Raw genomic sequence first — 18419 nt, forward strand, 5'->3', positions numbered from 1 at the left:
TGGAAAGTATAATTCAATTTAATTTTGGTGATTATTTATAGCTGCATTTTTATGGAAGGTCACAAGTACAAAGGGAAGTTTGTCTATGTGAAGGAGGGATGCCATGAGTCAAAATAGCTTCTGAGCTTGGTTAATTGCTCTAATGCAGCAACAGTGCAAAAGTTAAACTGGAGAAAAACCTCTTAAAGTAGTTGGAGGATGCATTATGCGAAAAAATAAAAAATTGGAGATCAGGTTAGCTGTGGCAACAGTTTCTTTTAGCTATCAATTTAGGATATGATTTTATTTTTTACTAAGGAATTTTAAACGTCTACTAAACATAATTAATTATAATCGTTTACTATTTTAATTTTAGTGTAATTTAATTAAATCTAAATATTCTAAAAATATTTATATTTAACAAGATTCAGAAGTACAACGTGGATTACAATTTGTAAGGAGACGGAGCATCGATAGTTGCGTGAATTTTTTTTTTGCCCCGTCTTTTCTTTCCTAAAAGACCTATAATTGAATATAAGTGGAGACGGGAAATATTATGTGCCTTTTTTATTTAGAAGGAAGAGTTGAGAAAATTTAAAAATTTATATAATTTAATTTTAAATTATTATACTGATTTTCAAATGCTATCCTAATAACAAGTTCAAAAATAAAATACTAAGTTTTCTATAATTTAAACTTTTAAATGCATTAATAGTTAAAATAGAAGAAAATTTTGGTGTAATCAGTAGTTTATATATTAGAATAGAAGTTAAAAGAAAAATTATTTAATGAAAAGACTTTTTAACATAAAATTGTAAATAAATATAAATTAAATATTAAAAATAAATAAATATAATATAGAAAAATACACCACATATATTATAATTACCCTAATAGAAGAGGCATATGATAGAATATAATCGTGATCATAAAATGCCACTTGACCATTCAGATATGCAGTACTCATTATTCTATTCAAGAAAGTGATTTCATTTGTCAATTGGGATGATGCTTCCAGTTTCTCCTGAATCACTACCTATTGTTACTTTGAATTCAGGAGAATTCTTAATTATTCTTAAGTTCACGAATTTTCTTGCTTTGCATCGGAAAAAAGTACTTTAATTTATTTAAAAAAAAAAAAAAGACAAAAGTTGCAATCTTCAATGTATTAAACTCTGTCGATCAAAAATAAATTTAAGATTTAAAATATTTATTAAAAAAGATAAATATAAAATTTAGTGACTCTAATCGAAATTTAAAAAAAAATTTAATTATATAAGAAATTTATACATTTTAAAATATTTTTAGATAATTTTTATATAAATTAAATTTTTTATTATAAAATATTATTTAATAAAATAAAATTTTATTTATTTTTTATTCTTAAATATAATATAGAGAATGAATTTGACTCTCTGTATTCGGACAACAGAATTCACTCTTTATTATTATTGTTAATTAATATATTATAAATTGCTATATATTTTATTAATTGATATTTACTATTTTTTAATTTTTTTAAAAAATTACTTAAAATATTAATATTCATAAAATAAAATAAAATAAAAATAAAAATAGAAAAAAAATATGGATTCACAAAAAATTTATACTTATAAATAAAAATATTTTTTAGTAAATAACATACGGTTTTTAAAATAATCAGCACCAATAAAACTGCTTTTATGGTCATCGTTGTATAAATAATAACAGAATTTTGTAGACCGGTGCATATTTAACCTTTACTGGCCATGCCATCCACTGATTGCGTGGTGCGGATGACCACAGTTTAGTTAATTCAGCCGTGCTTAAAAAGACAACGACTCTTCAGTTTTGATATTTTACTTTTTAAAATAAAAAATTAAACCATATATTTAGTTAATCACTAATTTGGTTAACTAAAAGTAAGTTTTTAATCATGAGTTTTTTTTATTAACCGAGCAAATTGTATAAATAAGGAAAAAAAAATAAAAGGTTTAGTTCTTCATTTTTTCCGCTAATCGATGAAATTCTAAAAATTATTATATAAAATTTTATTTTTAAGAATATATAAATGTGAATATTTAGAAAATATTTTTTGAGATATTATATAAAAATTATATTTATCTAACGAATATATAAATTACAAAAAAATTAATATTAAAAGTTAACCGGTCGGTTGGATTGATTGCAAAATTTTTAAATTAAAAACTATAAACCAACTGGTTAATTTAATTTTTAAAAAATAAAAATAAAAAATCAAACTGAGCAATTCAATTAATCTATTTTTCAGTTTTATTTCAGTCGATTTTTTAGTGGTTTAATTTGTTCGGTTTATGATGTGATAGATTAAATTTATTTAAAAGTTAGTTTATAAAATGTAAATATATATGAATAAATAATAATTTATGTTTGTGGTACCGACAATAGGAATTCTTATTTTCTTATGTGTATAGGTTCTATTGGTAATATAAACACTGCAAAATTGTGAAAAAAATTACTACACAATTGTAGTGTATATAGATAGATACATTGGCTAGATCAAAGGGTATATAGATCTCTGCTACTTAATCCTAGCTGAACTTTTCTTTAACCCTAGCTGAACTTTTCTTTAACCCTAGTTACATATCGAATGGATTGGAAATATATATGTCCTTCAACGTGGCTCTAGCACTGTGGCACTCATTTCATTAGCTGATATAAGCTTACTCGATGAAGACTCTCCTGCATCAGGCATATTCCTTTCTGTGAAAAATCCTGGCTGCCTTGGTTCTGGCAATGAACACTCACTGCTCAACATTACAATCACAGATGCCATATTTGGCCTGTCTTCCGGTCGCTGTTGCACGCATAACAGACCCACATGAATGCATCTCAGTATCTCGGGTAAAGCATAAGAATCCAGCGTTTTGTCTACTAGTTCCAGTGCCTTCTCTTCTATCCATAGTTTCCATGCCTGAAATTCAAGAACCGGACATCATAAGTTTGTTGAACACAATACATTGTTCTATAGCTAAATATTGAGTTTGGCTCAATGTTACTGGAGAGCCGTGCCCACAGCTATGAATTTCAAGTCAGAGCCCTATTAACCAAATATGAGCATGGTTCTTACATGTCCAAGAAGATTATGGTTGTGATCTGGATGGAAGAATCCTCTGTTCTTTTTCCCATTTACTATCTCCAGGACTAAGACACCGAAGCTAAAGACGTCAGATTTCATTGAGAAAAGGCCATCCACAGCATACTCAGGAGACATATAACCACTGCGAAATAGCAATGATTTAAATTGGTTTGGTAGATATTCTGTCAGAAACAATCTAACACGTACTAATGTACTTACTATGTTCCAGCAACTTTCTTTGTATTTGCCTCAGTTTGATCTCCACCAAACATTCTAGCCATACCAAAATCTGAAATTTTTGGGTTCATGTCTTTATCCAGCAACACATTGCTGGCTTTGAGATCTCTGTGAATAATTCTTAATCTAGAATCATGATGAAGATAAAGGAGCCCTTTAGCAATTCCACCAATAATGTGCACGCGCTGATCCCAGTCAAGTAATTTTCTTTTCGTAGGATCTGATCAATAGCAAATTGTGCAATTGGTTTAGCGAAGAACAAGCAATAAGATAGATATTGAAAAAAAAATGAACTTAAGCAAGAGAGGGTCTAACCAAAAATGAAAAAATCTAAGCTCTTGTTCGGCATGTATTCATAGATCAACATTTTTTCATCATTCTGAATGCAACAGCCAAGAAGTTTAACAAGATTTCTGTGCTGAAGTTTAGAGATCAAGATAACCTCATTTTTGAACTCTGTCGATCCTTGTCCTGAACTTTCTGAAAGCCTTTTCACTGCTATTTCTTGCCCATCAGCTAATGTACCCTGAAATTAATCATTTCCTAGACAAGTTAACAGATCTTGTACAGATGCAAGATATAGCTCTCCGTTCAGGTGCATATTCTCATGTTACCTTATATACAATTCCGAAACCACCTTCACCAAGTTTGTTGTAGCTTGCAAAATCATCTGTTGCTTTGATTATTGTACTTAAATCAAAAACTGGCAACTCCATGCCTTCCTTTGCATCTTTGCTTTCATACTCTTGTATATGACTGCCTTCTGTTATTCCTAAGAATAGTCATAATTAATCAACTGATTACATTGTCTTGATCTAAAGCCTTCACAAGTGGATAGTATATTCCATCAAATCATAGCTTTCAATTCATGATATTTGTAGATTGAAAGAATTATTTAGAGTTCAATACCTTACACTTTCTGTTTCTTGTTTTAAATATACACATGTATTTGTTACCATAAAGAATAGCTAATTTACCAAATTTTATACAGCTTCTGATTTATATAACCAGTTCAAAAGTCTACAGTGAAATATCAGGAAACAGTCAATTCTATCTGCATCTTCAGTGTTCATTTTGTAGTCTGTTTACCTTGTTTTCTAAAATTTCTTCTCCACATGTAAAATCCCACTATCATGCTGATGATCACTATAACAGCAGTGCCAGCGATGAGTCCTGCTTTCACCTTACCGAATGATCCTTCTTTCTTCTTGGTTTTAGCTGAAAGCACAAGAGTATTGTTAGTGCACTAAATTCAAGACAGATTCATAACTATTGCAATGTTTCTGCTAGGCACGAAGGTAAGAAAGGCACGAGAAATTTGTTCTCAACAAATTTGTACTAGAAATCTCCAACAGAGCAAACACCACAGGTATTTTCTGCAGAAAAGAGTCTCATTATGTTCTAATCTTAACTTCTCCATGAACTAAGTATCGAGGAAAGAACATACGTAATTCTGAAGAAGCCACCCTTATATGGAGGTCTTCACCACCAGCAGGTACGCCTCTTATATCAATCAAATCATTGAACCAAATCAAGCAGCCACTTCCACCATTTCTTATATCTAAATTTGAATATGCACTACAAGAGCAGTTCCTCAAGCACAATCTCTCACATTCCTTAAGATCAATAGTCTTATCATACCAAGAAGAAGATGTATCAGGCAATTTAACCCCCGTACGCTTCACAAACCCATCTTTACTACAATCTAGTGGAGTCCTTCGAACACAACCATCTGACCAAACCTGCATATTCCAATCTGTGGGAGTTTTCGGCGTGAACCCATCTAGGCATACGCATATTGGAGAATTATTTATCTCACAACTTGCATTTGCACCACAGAAAGCATAATTTTCACACTGATCTGTCTGTGCTGTAGCAATTGTAACCCAATCTTGAGCTCTATCATCCCATGACAAGCGCTGCACTAGGCCAGTAGGACTCAAAGCGTACCTTGAAAAAATTGAAAGGTTTAGGACATCAAATTTGAAATATATCTCCTTAGCATTTATCTCAAATTCATAAGTAAATACAGGATCAAGCCTAAGTATAGGAGTCCCTGTTAGACGTAGTCCATTCCATGACCCTGCTCTGTATACTACTCTATCTTCTTTCTTAAGGAGAAGTTGCGGATAGCCACGAGTATCCAAGTGAAAAGAAAATTGTCCTAGAGCAGGATCGTCTATGCTTTTCCAAGATGACTGAAATGTCTCATGACCTGTTACTAAGTTTATTCCCACCTTCATTCCTGGAAGTACTGTATCGCCCGGATGATCAAAACTCTGCCACAGATAGTTCTTACTATCATTTGCTTCTCTTATAACGATATTTCCTGTATCCAAAAGCTGTGCAACTGGATTCTTTGCTATTCTTGATGTATTTGATAACCAAACAAGATCATTTGTGCTATTGAGAAGGACAAGATTTCCTTGGCTAGTGATATTCAGGGTTGCTGTGGTATTGGAAAGTGAAGTTTCTCTGTTGGCTACCCATACAATTGTCCGAGGAGATATTTTCCTGTACCATAATCCCAAGTATCTCCGTCTCGGATCTGTAAGACTTAAAAACCCCAGCTCATAATTTCCATTTGCTGAAACAAGACTCCCTCCATCACTTAAGGGCTGGTTTGGGCTAATAGTGTCTAGTGCACTGCAAGTTATTGCTAGCAAAATGAAGAAGAAGCGGAATGAACCAATGCTAAAACCGAAAGCTCTCATTGGTATATTGAGTTCGTCGCTTTCTTAAAAAAACCCAGAAAGAAACGATGTAGCTACGAACATGAAGGGAAACATTTAGCTAGGAAAGCTAAAAAGGAGACGCCATTTCTTACTGCACTGTATTTGACTCGTTGACAATGTGCAATGAGAAGCAAGAAAGAAAAGTATAGTGGTGGTGGGGACATGAAATTTGACTACGAGAGGGTAATAATGGTTTTCTTTCTAATTTTTTTCTTTTTATTTTTTTGGGCAGACAGCACCGTTGACTGACACACGCATTGACTAAATCAATTATTGGGGTTTGAATGCTGCTCTCCTGTAGTCGTGATAGGTTAAACAACAGAACATGTGGCGATTATGTACGTGGAGAGTGATGACAATCCAGCGGGTGTTTTAGATACTTGATCTGATCTTAATAAAAATTGGTGCTTGCGCATTGTTATTATATGATAATAAATTAAAATGTACAAATTAGATTTAATAAATTTTTTAATATTTAATATTTATTTATTATTTAAAAATAATAAATTATATATTTATTATTTTTAATATTTTATTAGTATACTAATATAAAAATTATTTAAAAAATTATTAATTGATTCTAATATTATATAAATTAATATTATCAATATAATTGATGTTATCATTTTTAGAATTAGAAGTTATATATAACTAAAAAATTAATTTATTAATAAATATAATATTTAAAATTTAAAATTAGAATTATTATCTAATTAAAAAATTAATTTATTAATTAATATAATATTAAAATATAATTAATATGATATTTTTAAAAATAATTATTATCTAATTAAAAAATTAATTTATTATTAATATATTATGTTTTAGAATTGGAATTAATATTTAGACGATTGACACATATTTTTATCTAGATTTGATATATGTCTTTATCTATATACCAAATTGATAAATGATTGATATATATTTTTTAATTTTAAATAATAAAATATTATATATTTTATTTAATATTAAAATATAAAATATTTATATTATTTTTTTTATTAATTATGTTGTATATACTAAGAACGTAGCTACTATATTTCTGTATCAATGATACTCCTATTTCATTACTGAAATTACATACTAAATTTGTAGGTATTGGTCCCACACAAAAGTTTGAATTGCTCTGGACCAAACTTCAAGTGGAGAAAAAGGAAAACAAAACCTATAAATGGCGAGGAGTGGGGACAATCAAATTTGTCTTTTTAAGGCATATTTTTCTTCCCATTCAACACACGAAAACTACATTCAAGACTTTACGCCACTCAAATCCATTATTAAGTTTTTCACTTTGTTTCTTTTATGATAGATAAGATTTCATGTCATGATATATACATATAGAAGAAGTTAACAACGATGGTTGGGATTTTGCTTTTGACAGCTTGCAATTGGGTATGTATTTACGATTGCTATGTAATTTATTTAAATGAATGTATATATTTGACAACTTTATTCTCAAGCTTCTAACGCATAAAAAAAGAAAAATGCACAATATAGAAATGACTAGTTTCCTGGAATATCTTACAACATTCTGGTATTAATTTAACAGAGTTTTGGTTGTTTGATGCAATCAACATGCCTATCTATCGTGCTTTCAACATTGTAAAAGTGACTTCATTAGTAGAGAAAAATTAATGGTTGTTCCTTGTAGTAACTGCTTCAGACGGAGGGCTTCCATGAAAAGACCAGGTTGTTTTGGCCTAGGCAATTGATTTTCACTGCCAAACATAAGAACTGTAGAGTGACATGTTTGGCCTATATTCCGGTTTTTGTTGAACACATAATAGAGCCACATGAATGCTTCTTAACACTTCAGATAGATTGATTTTATCAGTTAGACATTCATCAATTAGTTCCAGTGGTGTCCTCTCAATCCAAAGCTTCCATGCCTGAAAACATTGCAAGCTTTTAATTAGTAAACATATGGTGAATGTGACGCTGGATGCAACAAAAAAAATATTATACAGAAAGGAAAGCCTATATGTATGTTTCTTGCTCAGGGCTCATCAGAATTACTCTTTCATGATTATCTCAGGCATGTAGACAAGCAGTCATAAAGGTCAATTCTTTTTCCTAGCCTATTATCATCAAAGTTTGATAGTGTTACAAGTATAAGTCATTAACTTAGTTCCAGTAATGAACCCTCAAAAAATAAAAAAAAGTTATCGGAACTAAGCTAATTGCATCAAATCAAATTTAGTGATAAAATATCAATAAATTGATGTTTTATGAATTAAGATGACAGAACATTCTCATGGTCCATTTAGTTCCCTCATTTCCCTATCACAAAGAATATTCGTCTATATTCCCTAACCTGGATATGGCATTTATCATTCAGTTGTTATAACATACAAGAGTTTCCATAAAATATTGCATGGCATTTCATGGGACTGAAAGGAAAAAACGCCATCTAATGTGACAAGGTTAAACATTAACAAGCTACTATATAAATGCTTACGTGCACAATAAGGTTAATATTGTGGTTTTGGTGACAAAAGCCCCAGTTTTTCTTTCCACTTATAATCTCCAAAACCAAGACACCAAAACTAAAGATATCAGATTTGATTGAGAAGTGTCCATTCATTGCATATTCGGGCGACATATACCCACTGCAAAAAAATCATCGTCAAGAAAACTTTCTCTAAACATACAAACGATTTAATGGAACAAGTTTAAAGATACTTACTAGGTTGCCACTATTCTATTTGTATTTGCTTTAGTTTGATCAGCTCCAAATGTTCTTGTAATGCCAAAATCTGAAATTTTTGAATTTATTTTATTATCCAATAAAATGTTACCGGCTTTGAGATGTCGGTGGATGATTTTTAGTCTAGAATCTTGATGAAGATAAAAAAGGTCTCGAAAAATTCCACCAATGATTTGGAACCGCTTATGCCAATCTAGTAATTTGCTTCTCATTTTATCTGACCGAATACTCATACAAGTTATTGTTATTTTCTTGAGTTAATAACAACAGTACAAAACTATAATATGAATTTGAAAACAATAATATTGTTAAATCAGATAGGTTCAGACCAAAAATAAAGAAATCCAAGCTTTTGTTAGGCATGTATTAATAGATTAACATTTTCTCATCTTCATGGGTGCAGCAACCAAGAAGCTTTATAAGATTACGATGCTGAAGTCTGACTATTAATATTTTTTGAAAGAAGAAAGGACAAGACTGTGGTCTCAGAGGCTGCACAAACTAGATTGCTTGTGCAGACAGTTCATCATAGACCTACAAGTAAAAAGGGGGCAACCTTTCCTGCTTTGCAGGAAAGGTCACTTCAACCTTTTCACATTGAGAAGTATACGTTAGAATGCAACCGTTAGAGTAGGATTTCATCTTGTATATATATCAAGCAACAGTTGTAAACAGAATTCTATCATATAATAAAAACACAGCTTCTTAAAATCTATATGGTATCAGAGCAGGTTACCATCCTGTAATCATCATTTACCCACCAACATGTCACAAAGAGATCACAAATTAACCAGCATCATTCTCAAAGGAAATCAGAATTATTTCGAATGGTCCATATCGGTCTATATTGGTCTCAGTGGTAGAAGGAAGCTTGGCTTTATCACAGGCACAAAGCCAAAGCCAAAGCCTGAAAGACCAGAAGCCCCGACAGAGCATGAGCTCGAGAAACTGGAAGAATGGCAAACGTCAGACCACATGGTCATATCGTTGCTCACCAGCACTATGGAGCCGCAAATTGCAAGGCTCTGTATGCTACTGGATTCATAAAAAATAGTCTGGGATAAAGTAAAAAGCCTTTATGGCCTTCAACAGAATTTTGCCCATATCTTTAACCGAAAACAAGAATTAGCAAGAATTACTCAGGGCACAAAATCAAGTTCGCAGTATGCAACAGAAATATTAACTCGATGGGAAGAGCTTCAAAGTTACTTACCTCCATCAACAGATGCAAAGGAAATTCAAAGAAGAGCAGAAAATGATCTGGTATACACCTACCTGGGAGGACTAGACTCAAGCTATGAAAGCTTAAGGTCTCAGATCCTCCTATCCACGGACTTACCAAAAATTGACACTGTCATGGCGATTGTGCAATGCGAGGAGACTCGAAGGACTCTAATGAACCCTTCGGCCTCACTCGATCTCACTGAAAGTCAACCTTTCGCATCGTGTCGCCTCAATCTCACCGAAGGAAGCCAAACAGGGGGAGGGGCAAGCACGATCGAGCGATGCGATCACTGCAAGAAGTAGGATCACAATCACGTCGTTACTCGCACCTACACCCGCAGCTCAAGCCAACCCGAGGTTGGGAAAGGGGGAGCGGTGAAGGGGCGAGAAGAGGAGGAAGAAGAAGGCTCGAGGAAAACCCTAGGGAAAAAAGGGATTATGGGGGCTCGGCGTCATATGCGGATAGTTATATGACGCCCCGACCCGACTCCCTAGGGTTACATCAACCCGACCCAAGGGAGCAACCCAACCCCGAAAATCTGAACTGGACAAGACCCGGTTATAATACCTCCGGGTCAGGCCCAGTAGAGCCGCCAAGCCCAGCCGGCCCATCCGACCCAACAGGCCCTCCAGGCCCAGCAGAAGCAGCAAGCCCAAGTGGCCGAAATGTTAGCCCAATTACAGGCCTTGGTTCTCCAACCCAACAGGTTCGGGTCAACTCAACTCGACGGGTCAGGTTCGGTTCAAACTGCTTTAAATTCCTTACAAAATTCTTTAAAACCTCGTCAAAATACTTGGATTATTGACTCAGTGGCAACAGATCACATGATCTGGGATCCAAAAAACTTCAAAAAAATTAATTTTGTTTCCAATTCCCACCATGTGACTGTTGCAAATGGAGATAAAGTCAAAATTCAAGGATATGGCACTTCAAATTTACTTGACTCTTACATTGAAAATATTTTATATTTGCCTGAATTTAAATCTAATTTGTTATCTATAGGTACAATTACTTGTGATTTAAACTGCAATGTTATCTTCTCACCTATTTCTGTCATATTTCAGGATCGAATTTCCGGGAAGACGATTGGTAAGGGAAAACTAGAAAATGGCCTCTACTACCTCCATGCTCCACCCAAGAAATTTTTTTTGTCAACAAACCCTTACCAAGGCATGTTAATGCATCAACGGTTTGGCCATCCCTCCGACAATGTTTTGAATAAATTATTTCATTATAACTTAAATTCCAGCCATTGTGATGTGTGTAAATTTTTTAAACACACTCGATGTTTGGGGACCTGCCCCTATTACATCCTATAATCATTTTAGATATTTTATCACATTTATTGACGATTATTCTCATACTACCTGGGTTTATTTACTAAAAGGAAGAAATGAAGTCTTTTTCTCGTTTCCAAGAATTCTATAATTTCATCCAAAAAACCAATATAATGCTACTTTAAAAAATTTCGCTCCAACAACGGCACGGAGTACATAAACCAAAATTTTTCTACATTCTTTAAACAAAAAGGGATTGTTCATCAAACCACTTGTATCAATACTCCTGAACAAAATGGTATTTATGAACGTAAAAATAGACATCTTCTCAATGTCGTTCGTACTCTCCTTTTTCAAAATAATGTCCTGTCGATTTTTTGGTCGGATGCCCTTTTAACTGCTGCCTACCTGATTAATAGACTTCCCACTACCACTTTAAAGCATTTAAGTCCCCTAAAGGTTCTCAAAGGTAGAAAAATTGAATTAAGTCACCTCAGGGTCTTTGGTTGTGTTTGTTATGTTCATATCAATCGTCAACACAAACTAGATAAAAATTCTGTCAAAACCCTGTTTTTAGGATATTCCTCCACTAAAAAATGGTATAAATGTTATGACCCCTATACTCATAAAACCTACATCTCTTGAGATGTCTCATTTCTTGAGACTATTCCTTATTACACCACTCGAAATCATAGTAATCCTCATGGGCCATGCACGTTATTATTTTCGCCTAACTTTGATTTTTATCTTAGCAGCCCTACTCAGAATTCTCTACAGAGGGAGCCGTCTCCAGTCTCAAGGTCAATTCCTTAAGGGGGAGATAATACAATTGAAGATACAACCTTTGAAATTCAACCCCAAATCCAACCTCAACCTCAAGAGGAAGCAATCACCTTGAGAAGGTCCACTCGTCAAACTCAACCTCCCCTAAAGGTGTAGGGCTATGAAAGAAGAACTTCGAGCTTTAGAAAAGAATGACACTTGGAATATTGTACCTCTTCCTGCAAATAAGAAACTCGTTGGATGCAAGTGGATATAAAAAATAAAGTATAACAGTGATGGGACTATTGAGAGATACAAGGTCAGACTTGTCGCCAGAGGCTTCATTCAAACTTACGGAGTTGATTACCAAGAGACGTTTGCTCCGGTTGCCAAGATGAACACTGTCAGAATTCTTCTTTCAGTTGGAACCAATCAAGGGTGGAGCTTATTCCAAATGGATGTCAAGAACGCCTTTTTACAAGGAAATCTAGAAGAAGTTTATATGACTCTCCTCCCTGGCCACGAATCAGCCACAGATGCTTCCCTGGTATGTAGGCTAAAAAAGGCTATCTATGGCCTTAAACAATCTCCAAGAGCATGGTATGCCAAACTAAGCCTCTTTCTATTAAAAATTGGTTTTACTAAATGCGATTCTGACTCCTCTATGTTTGTTAAATACAATCACACACACACTATCATTATTCTAGTATATGTTGACGATATCATAATAACAGGAAATGATGATCAAGGTATTAAGGATGTCAAATAAAGTTTAAAGAAAGAGTTTGATATTAAGGACCTTGGGCAGCTCTCTTATTTCCTAGGCATAGAAATGGCAAAGTCTACGAAAGGTTTATTCCTATGTCAAAGGAAATACACTCTTGATCTATTAAAAGAAACTGGAAAATTGGGGGCTAAACCTACCAACACTCCTATGGAAACCAAAGTCAAACTCAATCTGGAAGATGGAGAACCTCTAGCCAACATAGGACATTATCAAAGCTTGATAGGAAAATTAATATATCTAACTGTCACTAGACATGACATATAATTTGCAGTAAGTATGGTAAGCCAGTTCATGCATGCCCCTTGCACCTGTTACCTAGAAGCTATAGATAGGATTCTCAGATACCTAAAAGGAACTCCAGGACAGGGAATATGGATGAAGAATAAGAATTCTAATTTTGTAGTTGGTTTTTCTGATGCAGATTGGGCTGGAAGCTGTGACAGAAAGTCAACCACTGGTTTTTGTGTCTTTGTAGGAGGAAACTTGGTAACATGGAAAAGTAAAAAGCAAAGCGTTGTTGCAAGATCTAGCGCAGAAGCTGAATACCGTGCAATTGCATCTACAGCTAGTGAACTCATTTGGATCAAGCAAGTCCTCAAAGACATGAAAGTTGAAAATAATAGACCTATGACGATGCATTGTGATAACCAAGCTGCCCGTCACATTGCATCAAACCCTGTGTTTCATGAACGAACTAAACACATTGAAGTGGATTGCCACTTCATCAGGGAAAAAGTTCAAAAGGGAGAAATTGAAACTCCTTATATCAAGAGCCAAGGCCGACTAGCAGACATCCTTACAAAGGCACTTGACAAACAAACGCATCACTCAATTCTCAGCAAGATGGGCTCAATAAACTTATATGAACCCATCTTGAGGGGGAGTGTTGAAAGAAGAAAGGACAAGACTGTGGTCTCAGAGGCTGCACAAGCTAGATTGCTTGTGCAGACAGTTCATCATAGACCTACAAGTAAAAAGGGAGTTTGCAGGAAAGGTCACTTCAACCTTTCCACATTGAGAAGTATACATTAGAATGCAACCATTAGAGTAGGATTTCATCTTGTATATATATCAAGCAACAGTTGTAAATAATTAGAATTCCATCATATAATAAAAATACAGCTTCTTAAAATCTACAATATTACTTCATTTTTGAACTCGTTCAATCCTTGGCCAGAACTTTTTGAAAGCCTCTTCTCTGCTACTTCTTTTCCATCTTTCAATATACCCTAAATCATCATTGACATACATTAGGCAGTTTTATATTTTACCCCAAATAATCATTAGCAAACTTAATAATCTCACCATGTAAACCGGTTCGAAGCCACCTTGTCCCAGCTTGTTGATGCTTGAAAAATTGTTTGTGGCATCAAATATTGTCTTCAAATTAAATGTTAGTAACCCCACGACTTCCTTCCTATCATCACATTTATGATTCTCCTCACATTTATGTACACTACGTTAATTAGACAAGGATATATCCGAAACTACTAATAGGCTGTCAAATCTAAATCTAAAATTTAGGATAATAATATAAATGGTCACTGAACTTTACACTTAGTTTCATTTTAGTTACAAAATTTTACTTTACTTTATTTCAATCATTCAACTTTAATTCTGTTTGCAATTTAATCACCTTACTAATAAAAATTGATATGACACATTATTTTTTTCTTAAATATACTTTTCTTATTAGTTATTTTTACCACGTATCAATTTTTTATTTGCAAAGTGAATAAATTGAAATAAAATTAAAGTTGGATTACTAAAATGAAACAAATTAAAATTTTGTGACTAAAATAAAACTAAATATAAAATTCAGTGACTATTTATATTAGGCTTAATACTAATTAAAATATTGAACTTTACACTTTTTAACAATTTTAATCAATTATTTTAAGATTTTAAAATAAATATATATGCTTTCATTTTATTTTTAAAAATATTTTTCAATAACAATTTTTAATACAATGAGAAAAATAACGTGGCAAGTCAATTCTACTTTCTAACAAAAAAATTAGCGAGTCAATAAAAAAAATAGTTGCATTTAGATATAAAAATATGTGAAAGAATATAAATTTAATGGTCATATTATTATGTTTATGATAAACTATTTTTGCTGATTCATAATTATTATTCTTTAATAAACATAACGACTTCCCATATCAATTTTTTTTATCTTGAAAATTTAAAAATTATTATAGAAACATATTTTTGAAAATAAATTAAAAAATACATGTTTATTTTAAAATTTTAAAATAATTGAATAAAATTGTTTAAAATTGTAAAATCCATAATCTAATTTATAATTAGGCCTTTATATTATTCTCCCCTAAAACCTACATCACTTGTATGGTTGTTTTAGTTATTTTACCTTGTTTTCTGATATTTCTCCTCCACAAGTAAAAGATGATCATTATGCAGGTTATGAAAATAGCCGAGCCACTAATTATTCCAACTTGCTTCCTACCAAAGTTCCTTTTCTTCTGCAATTTATCTGCAAGCGATGTAAGTGCATATTATGCTTAAGAAGTTAGTTGACGCATTCCAGAGTCTAAAACAACTGGAGAGTTTGAAGGCTCATATTCGTAGTAGACCTCATTTTCGTTGTTTATGAATCGACGTGTGAAAATTGAATTCGCCTTCCCCACAGCCCCTGTAAAAGTTTCTCCGTTCCAAGAACCAATTCCGTACTTTATTTCACTTCCTTCGTAAAGAATTAGCTGTGGGTAACCATGAGGATTGAAGATTAAGGAAAATTTTCCTTGATCTGGATTTTCTGTGATTTTCCAGGATGACATAAACCTGTTAAGACCAGTAATCAAGTTTCTTCCCAATTTCATTCCTGGAAGCAAGGTGTCACATGGATAATCGAAACTCTGCCACAGGTAGCTATCTGGATTAGTGTCATTTTCATCTCTGACAACAAGATTTCCGGTCTCCAAGAGCTGAGCTACTAGATCTTTTACAGTTCGGTACATTTGATGACCAAAAGGAATTGTTTGAGCTATTGGTAAGAAGTAGAATTCGTTGGGTAGTGATGTTTAAGGCTCCCATAGTATTGGAAAGTATAGATATCTGTTGGCAACCCATACAACCGTCTGCGGAGATATGTTCTTGTACCACACTCCCACAAATCTCATTTTGGAATTTTCAGGACTGAAAAGTCCAAGTTCAAATCTTCCACCTGTTGAATCTGTAGTCTCACCATCTCTTATGGATTGTCCTGGATTAATCCTATCTAGTGAAGTGGAGGTTCTAATGATGGAGACTAAAAAGAAGTACAATAAAAGCACCACAAAGCCTCCCATTTTTTTCTCTCCTTAACTAAAATTCAGAAATTTAAATCTGTTAAATAAATTGACAAAGAGTATATAATATAACTTGGTTTACGACTTATAAGCTTTATCGGTAATTGACTTGAGAGAGTCAAGAAATTAAACTTGATAGTGAACTCAATTGTACTCACAATTATATACTTCGTAATAAATGATAGAACTTGGACTTCTGCTTCCACTTATTAATATTCTTCAAGCATTCACACAGATATTGAAAGAATTTTCAAACTGCCTTGAGAAGTCACCATAAACACCGAGTAGTTTGTAATGCTACATGGTCTGTTTTCAATCTGCATCATCTTTATCTGTCTTTCTTTTTCTATGCAATCTTATACGCAAGTTCTGATTTCCGTAAAAATATCGCTTATAACAATATTTCCTTTTCAAAAGCTGCACAATTTCTGATTCTTTGAATAATATCTTCGTTTTGGATCTGTAAGACTTAAATATCCCAGCTCATAATTTCCCCTTGCTGAAATAAGAGTCCCTCCATCACATAAAATCTGGTTTGGTTAATAGCGTCTAGTCCAGTGCAGGTTATTGTTTAGCAATATGAAGAAGAAGAAGCAGAATAAAACAATAATGCCAAAATCGAAAGCTGTGATGACTGGTATATTGAGTCTGTCACTTTCTTCATAAACCCAGAAACAAATGATGGTGGGGACGTGAATTTTGGCTACAAGAATGTATGGATTTTTTTGGCAGACAAATCCGGTTGACTAAATGAATCATGGTGCTTTAATTCGTTCTCTCCTGTGTTCCTGATTAGGGTGAGAAAAACGGAAAAATCGAAGGGAGCCGTTCTTTTTCTGTTATTCTTATAATTCGGTTTTGATTCGATTTAAAAAATTATAAGTTGAAATAAATTTTTGAATTAGCTTGCTCAAAATACCATATAGTTTAAGAGAATCGATCCAAATTATAATATTTATATCTAAACTATAAAACTTAGGGATAATTAATATTTGATTTCTGCTACTTTATTTTTCTTCATATTATACTATTTATTTCTTGATATTTAAAAAGAAAGTAAATTTATATTTTATTATATTATACTAATTAATATAAAATAATTTTTTCATTGCTTACATTCCAATTATTAAACAACTATTAAACAAGTTACGTTCCGACTATATCCGCAAACTGTACTATTATTTTCTTTGCAGATATGCTTTTCAATTTGTAAAATTGAAGTGTGCACTTTTCTATCTAAGAAATTTATACGTAAAATTTTGATAATAATTGAATATATATAATAAAAATTTAATAAATTAGATAATTAATGATATCATATCAATTCTAATATCTTAGAATTGTTCTCTTAATTGAAGTCTTAATATTTTAATATTTTTTATTTTTTCTAATATTTTAGTCAATATATTAATAGTAAATAACTAATATGTTAATTTTTAAAATTAGATTCATCATTTATTTAGAAAGGTTATTTGATTAGTTAATATATCAATTAGCGTTAAAGATTCAATATTTCTATATGTCAAAGTTATTAAAAAATTTAATTCAACTTTATTTATTTAAATCAGTCGTTATTTGCATATTGCACGGATAAATGCTATTTCTTTCTTTATAAATATTCTTTAATTTAAAAATTAAAATTTCACTATTTATTTAAAAAGTATATATAAATAAAATTTGACTAATAATAGATTAAACATATACAATTTAAATTTAATAAATGGTATATGAAGCCGATACAGAAAAGGTTTGCATGTTATTATCAGTTATAATTCTCAGTCTTTTGACATCCCCAACGATGTAACAATCAATGAGGAGAAAGGAAGTCTTAATAGGACGGAAAACATATTGCAAACTATGGACAAATATTATTAACTGTAACAAATCATATCTTTCGATTTGAAAGCTTATGGGATGAATTATATTGGCGCTGTGGAAATCAACTGAGATATACGTGTGACTAGGTGTTATCTATAAATCACCAATATCATACCAAACGTCGATTATTTTAAAATTGAAGGTATCAGTATCGTACCAAAAATAAAAGGATACAATACCGTATTATATCAATTTTACAGTTAAATACAGTTCGGTTCGGTGCTATTTTTGATTCTAAAAAATTTAAAAAATACAACTTTAATATCATTTTTAATCAAATACATTTAGAGAAAATATGATTACCAATCTACAAAAAGTAGCATGAAAATATGAATTAGAATTGCAATTACATTCTTGAACAACCTGTTTTGCAATTCAATCACTTGCAAATATAATAATTCATTCAATATTCAAATACAAACCA

At 32.2% G+C, this 18419-nt stretch overlaps 1 protein-coding gene and 1 pseudogene across 2 annotated transcripts; both read right to left on the reverse strand.

Moving 5' to 3' along the window:
* Positions 1 to 2440: 2440 nt before the first annotated feature.
* Positions 2441 to 6157, reverse strand: LOC8288702 (G-type lectin S-receptor-like serine/threonine-protein kinase At4g27290). Of its 2 annotated transcripts, none has more exons than XM_048379041.1 (7): positions 4761 to 6157; positions 4403 to 4531; positions 3928 to 4076; positions 3629 to 3839; positions 3296 to 3533; positions 3068 to 3218; positions 2441 to 2911 (listed from the first exon to the last, which is right to left on the reverse strand). In XM_048379041.1, the coding sequence occupies exons 1-7, from the start codon at positions 6025 to 6027 to the stop codon at positions 2612 to 2614; spliced, it is 2445 nt and encodes an 814-aa protein (XP_048234998.1). In that variant the 5' UTR covers positions 6028 to 6157; the 3' UTR covers positions 2441 to 2611. The 2 variants fall into 2 exon arrangements, with proteins under 2 accessions (XP_048234998.1, XP_048234997.1); XM_048379040.1 differs by having other exon boundaries at positions 3928 to 4085.
* A 1522-nt stretch (positions 6158 to 7679) lies between these two features.
* Positions 7680 to 16117, reverse strand: LOC8288703 (annotated as a pseudogene).
* Positions 16118 to 18419: the final 2302 nt, after the last annotated feature.

The sequence above is a fragment of the Ricinus communis genome, chromosome 9, assembly GCF_019578655.1.
Source record: "Ricinus communis isolate WT05 ecotype wild-type chromosome 9, ASM1957865v1, whole genome shotgun sequence".
NCBI classification, from domain to species: domain Eukaryota; kingdom Viridiplantae; phylum Streptophyta; class Magnoliopsida; order Malpighiales; family Euphorbiaceae; genus Ricinus; species Ricinus communis.

Excerpts from the sequence above, each read along its gene's own strand:
- LOC8288702 (XM_048379040.1), bottom strand. The coding sequence starts at position 6,027 with ATGAGAGCTTTCGGTTTTAGCATTGGTTCATTCCGCTTCTTCTTCATT. Across the intron at positions 4,532-4,760 it reads GGTGGCTTCTTCAGAATTAC|CTAAAACCAAGAAGAAAGAA; the intron begins GTATGTTCTTTC and ends TTGTGCTTTCAG. Across the intron at positions 3,534-3,628 it reads CTTAGATTTTTTCATTTTTG|ATCCTACGAAAAGAAAATTA; the intron begins GTTAGACCCTCT and ends GCTATTGATCAG.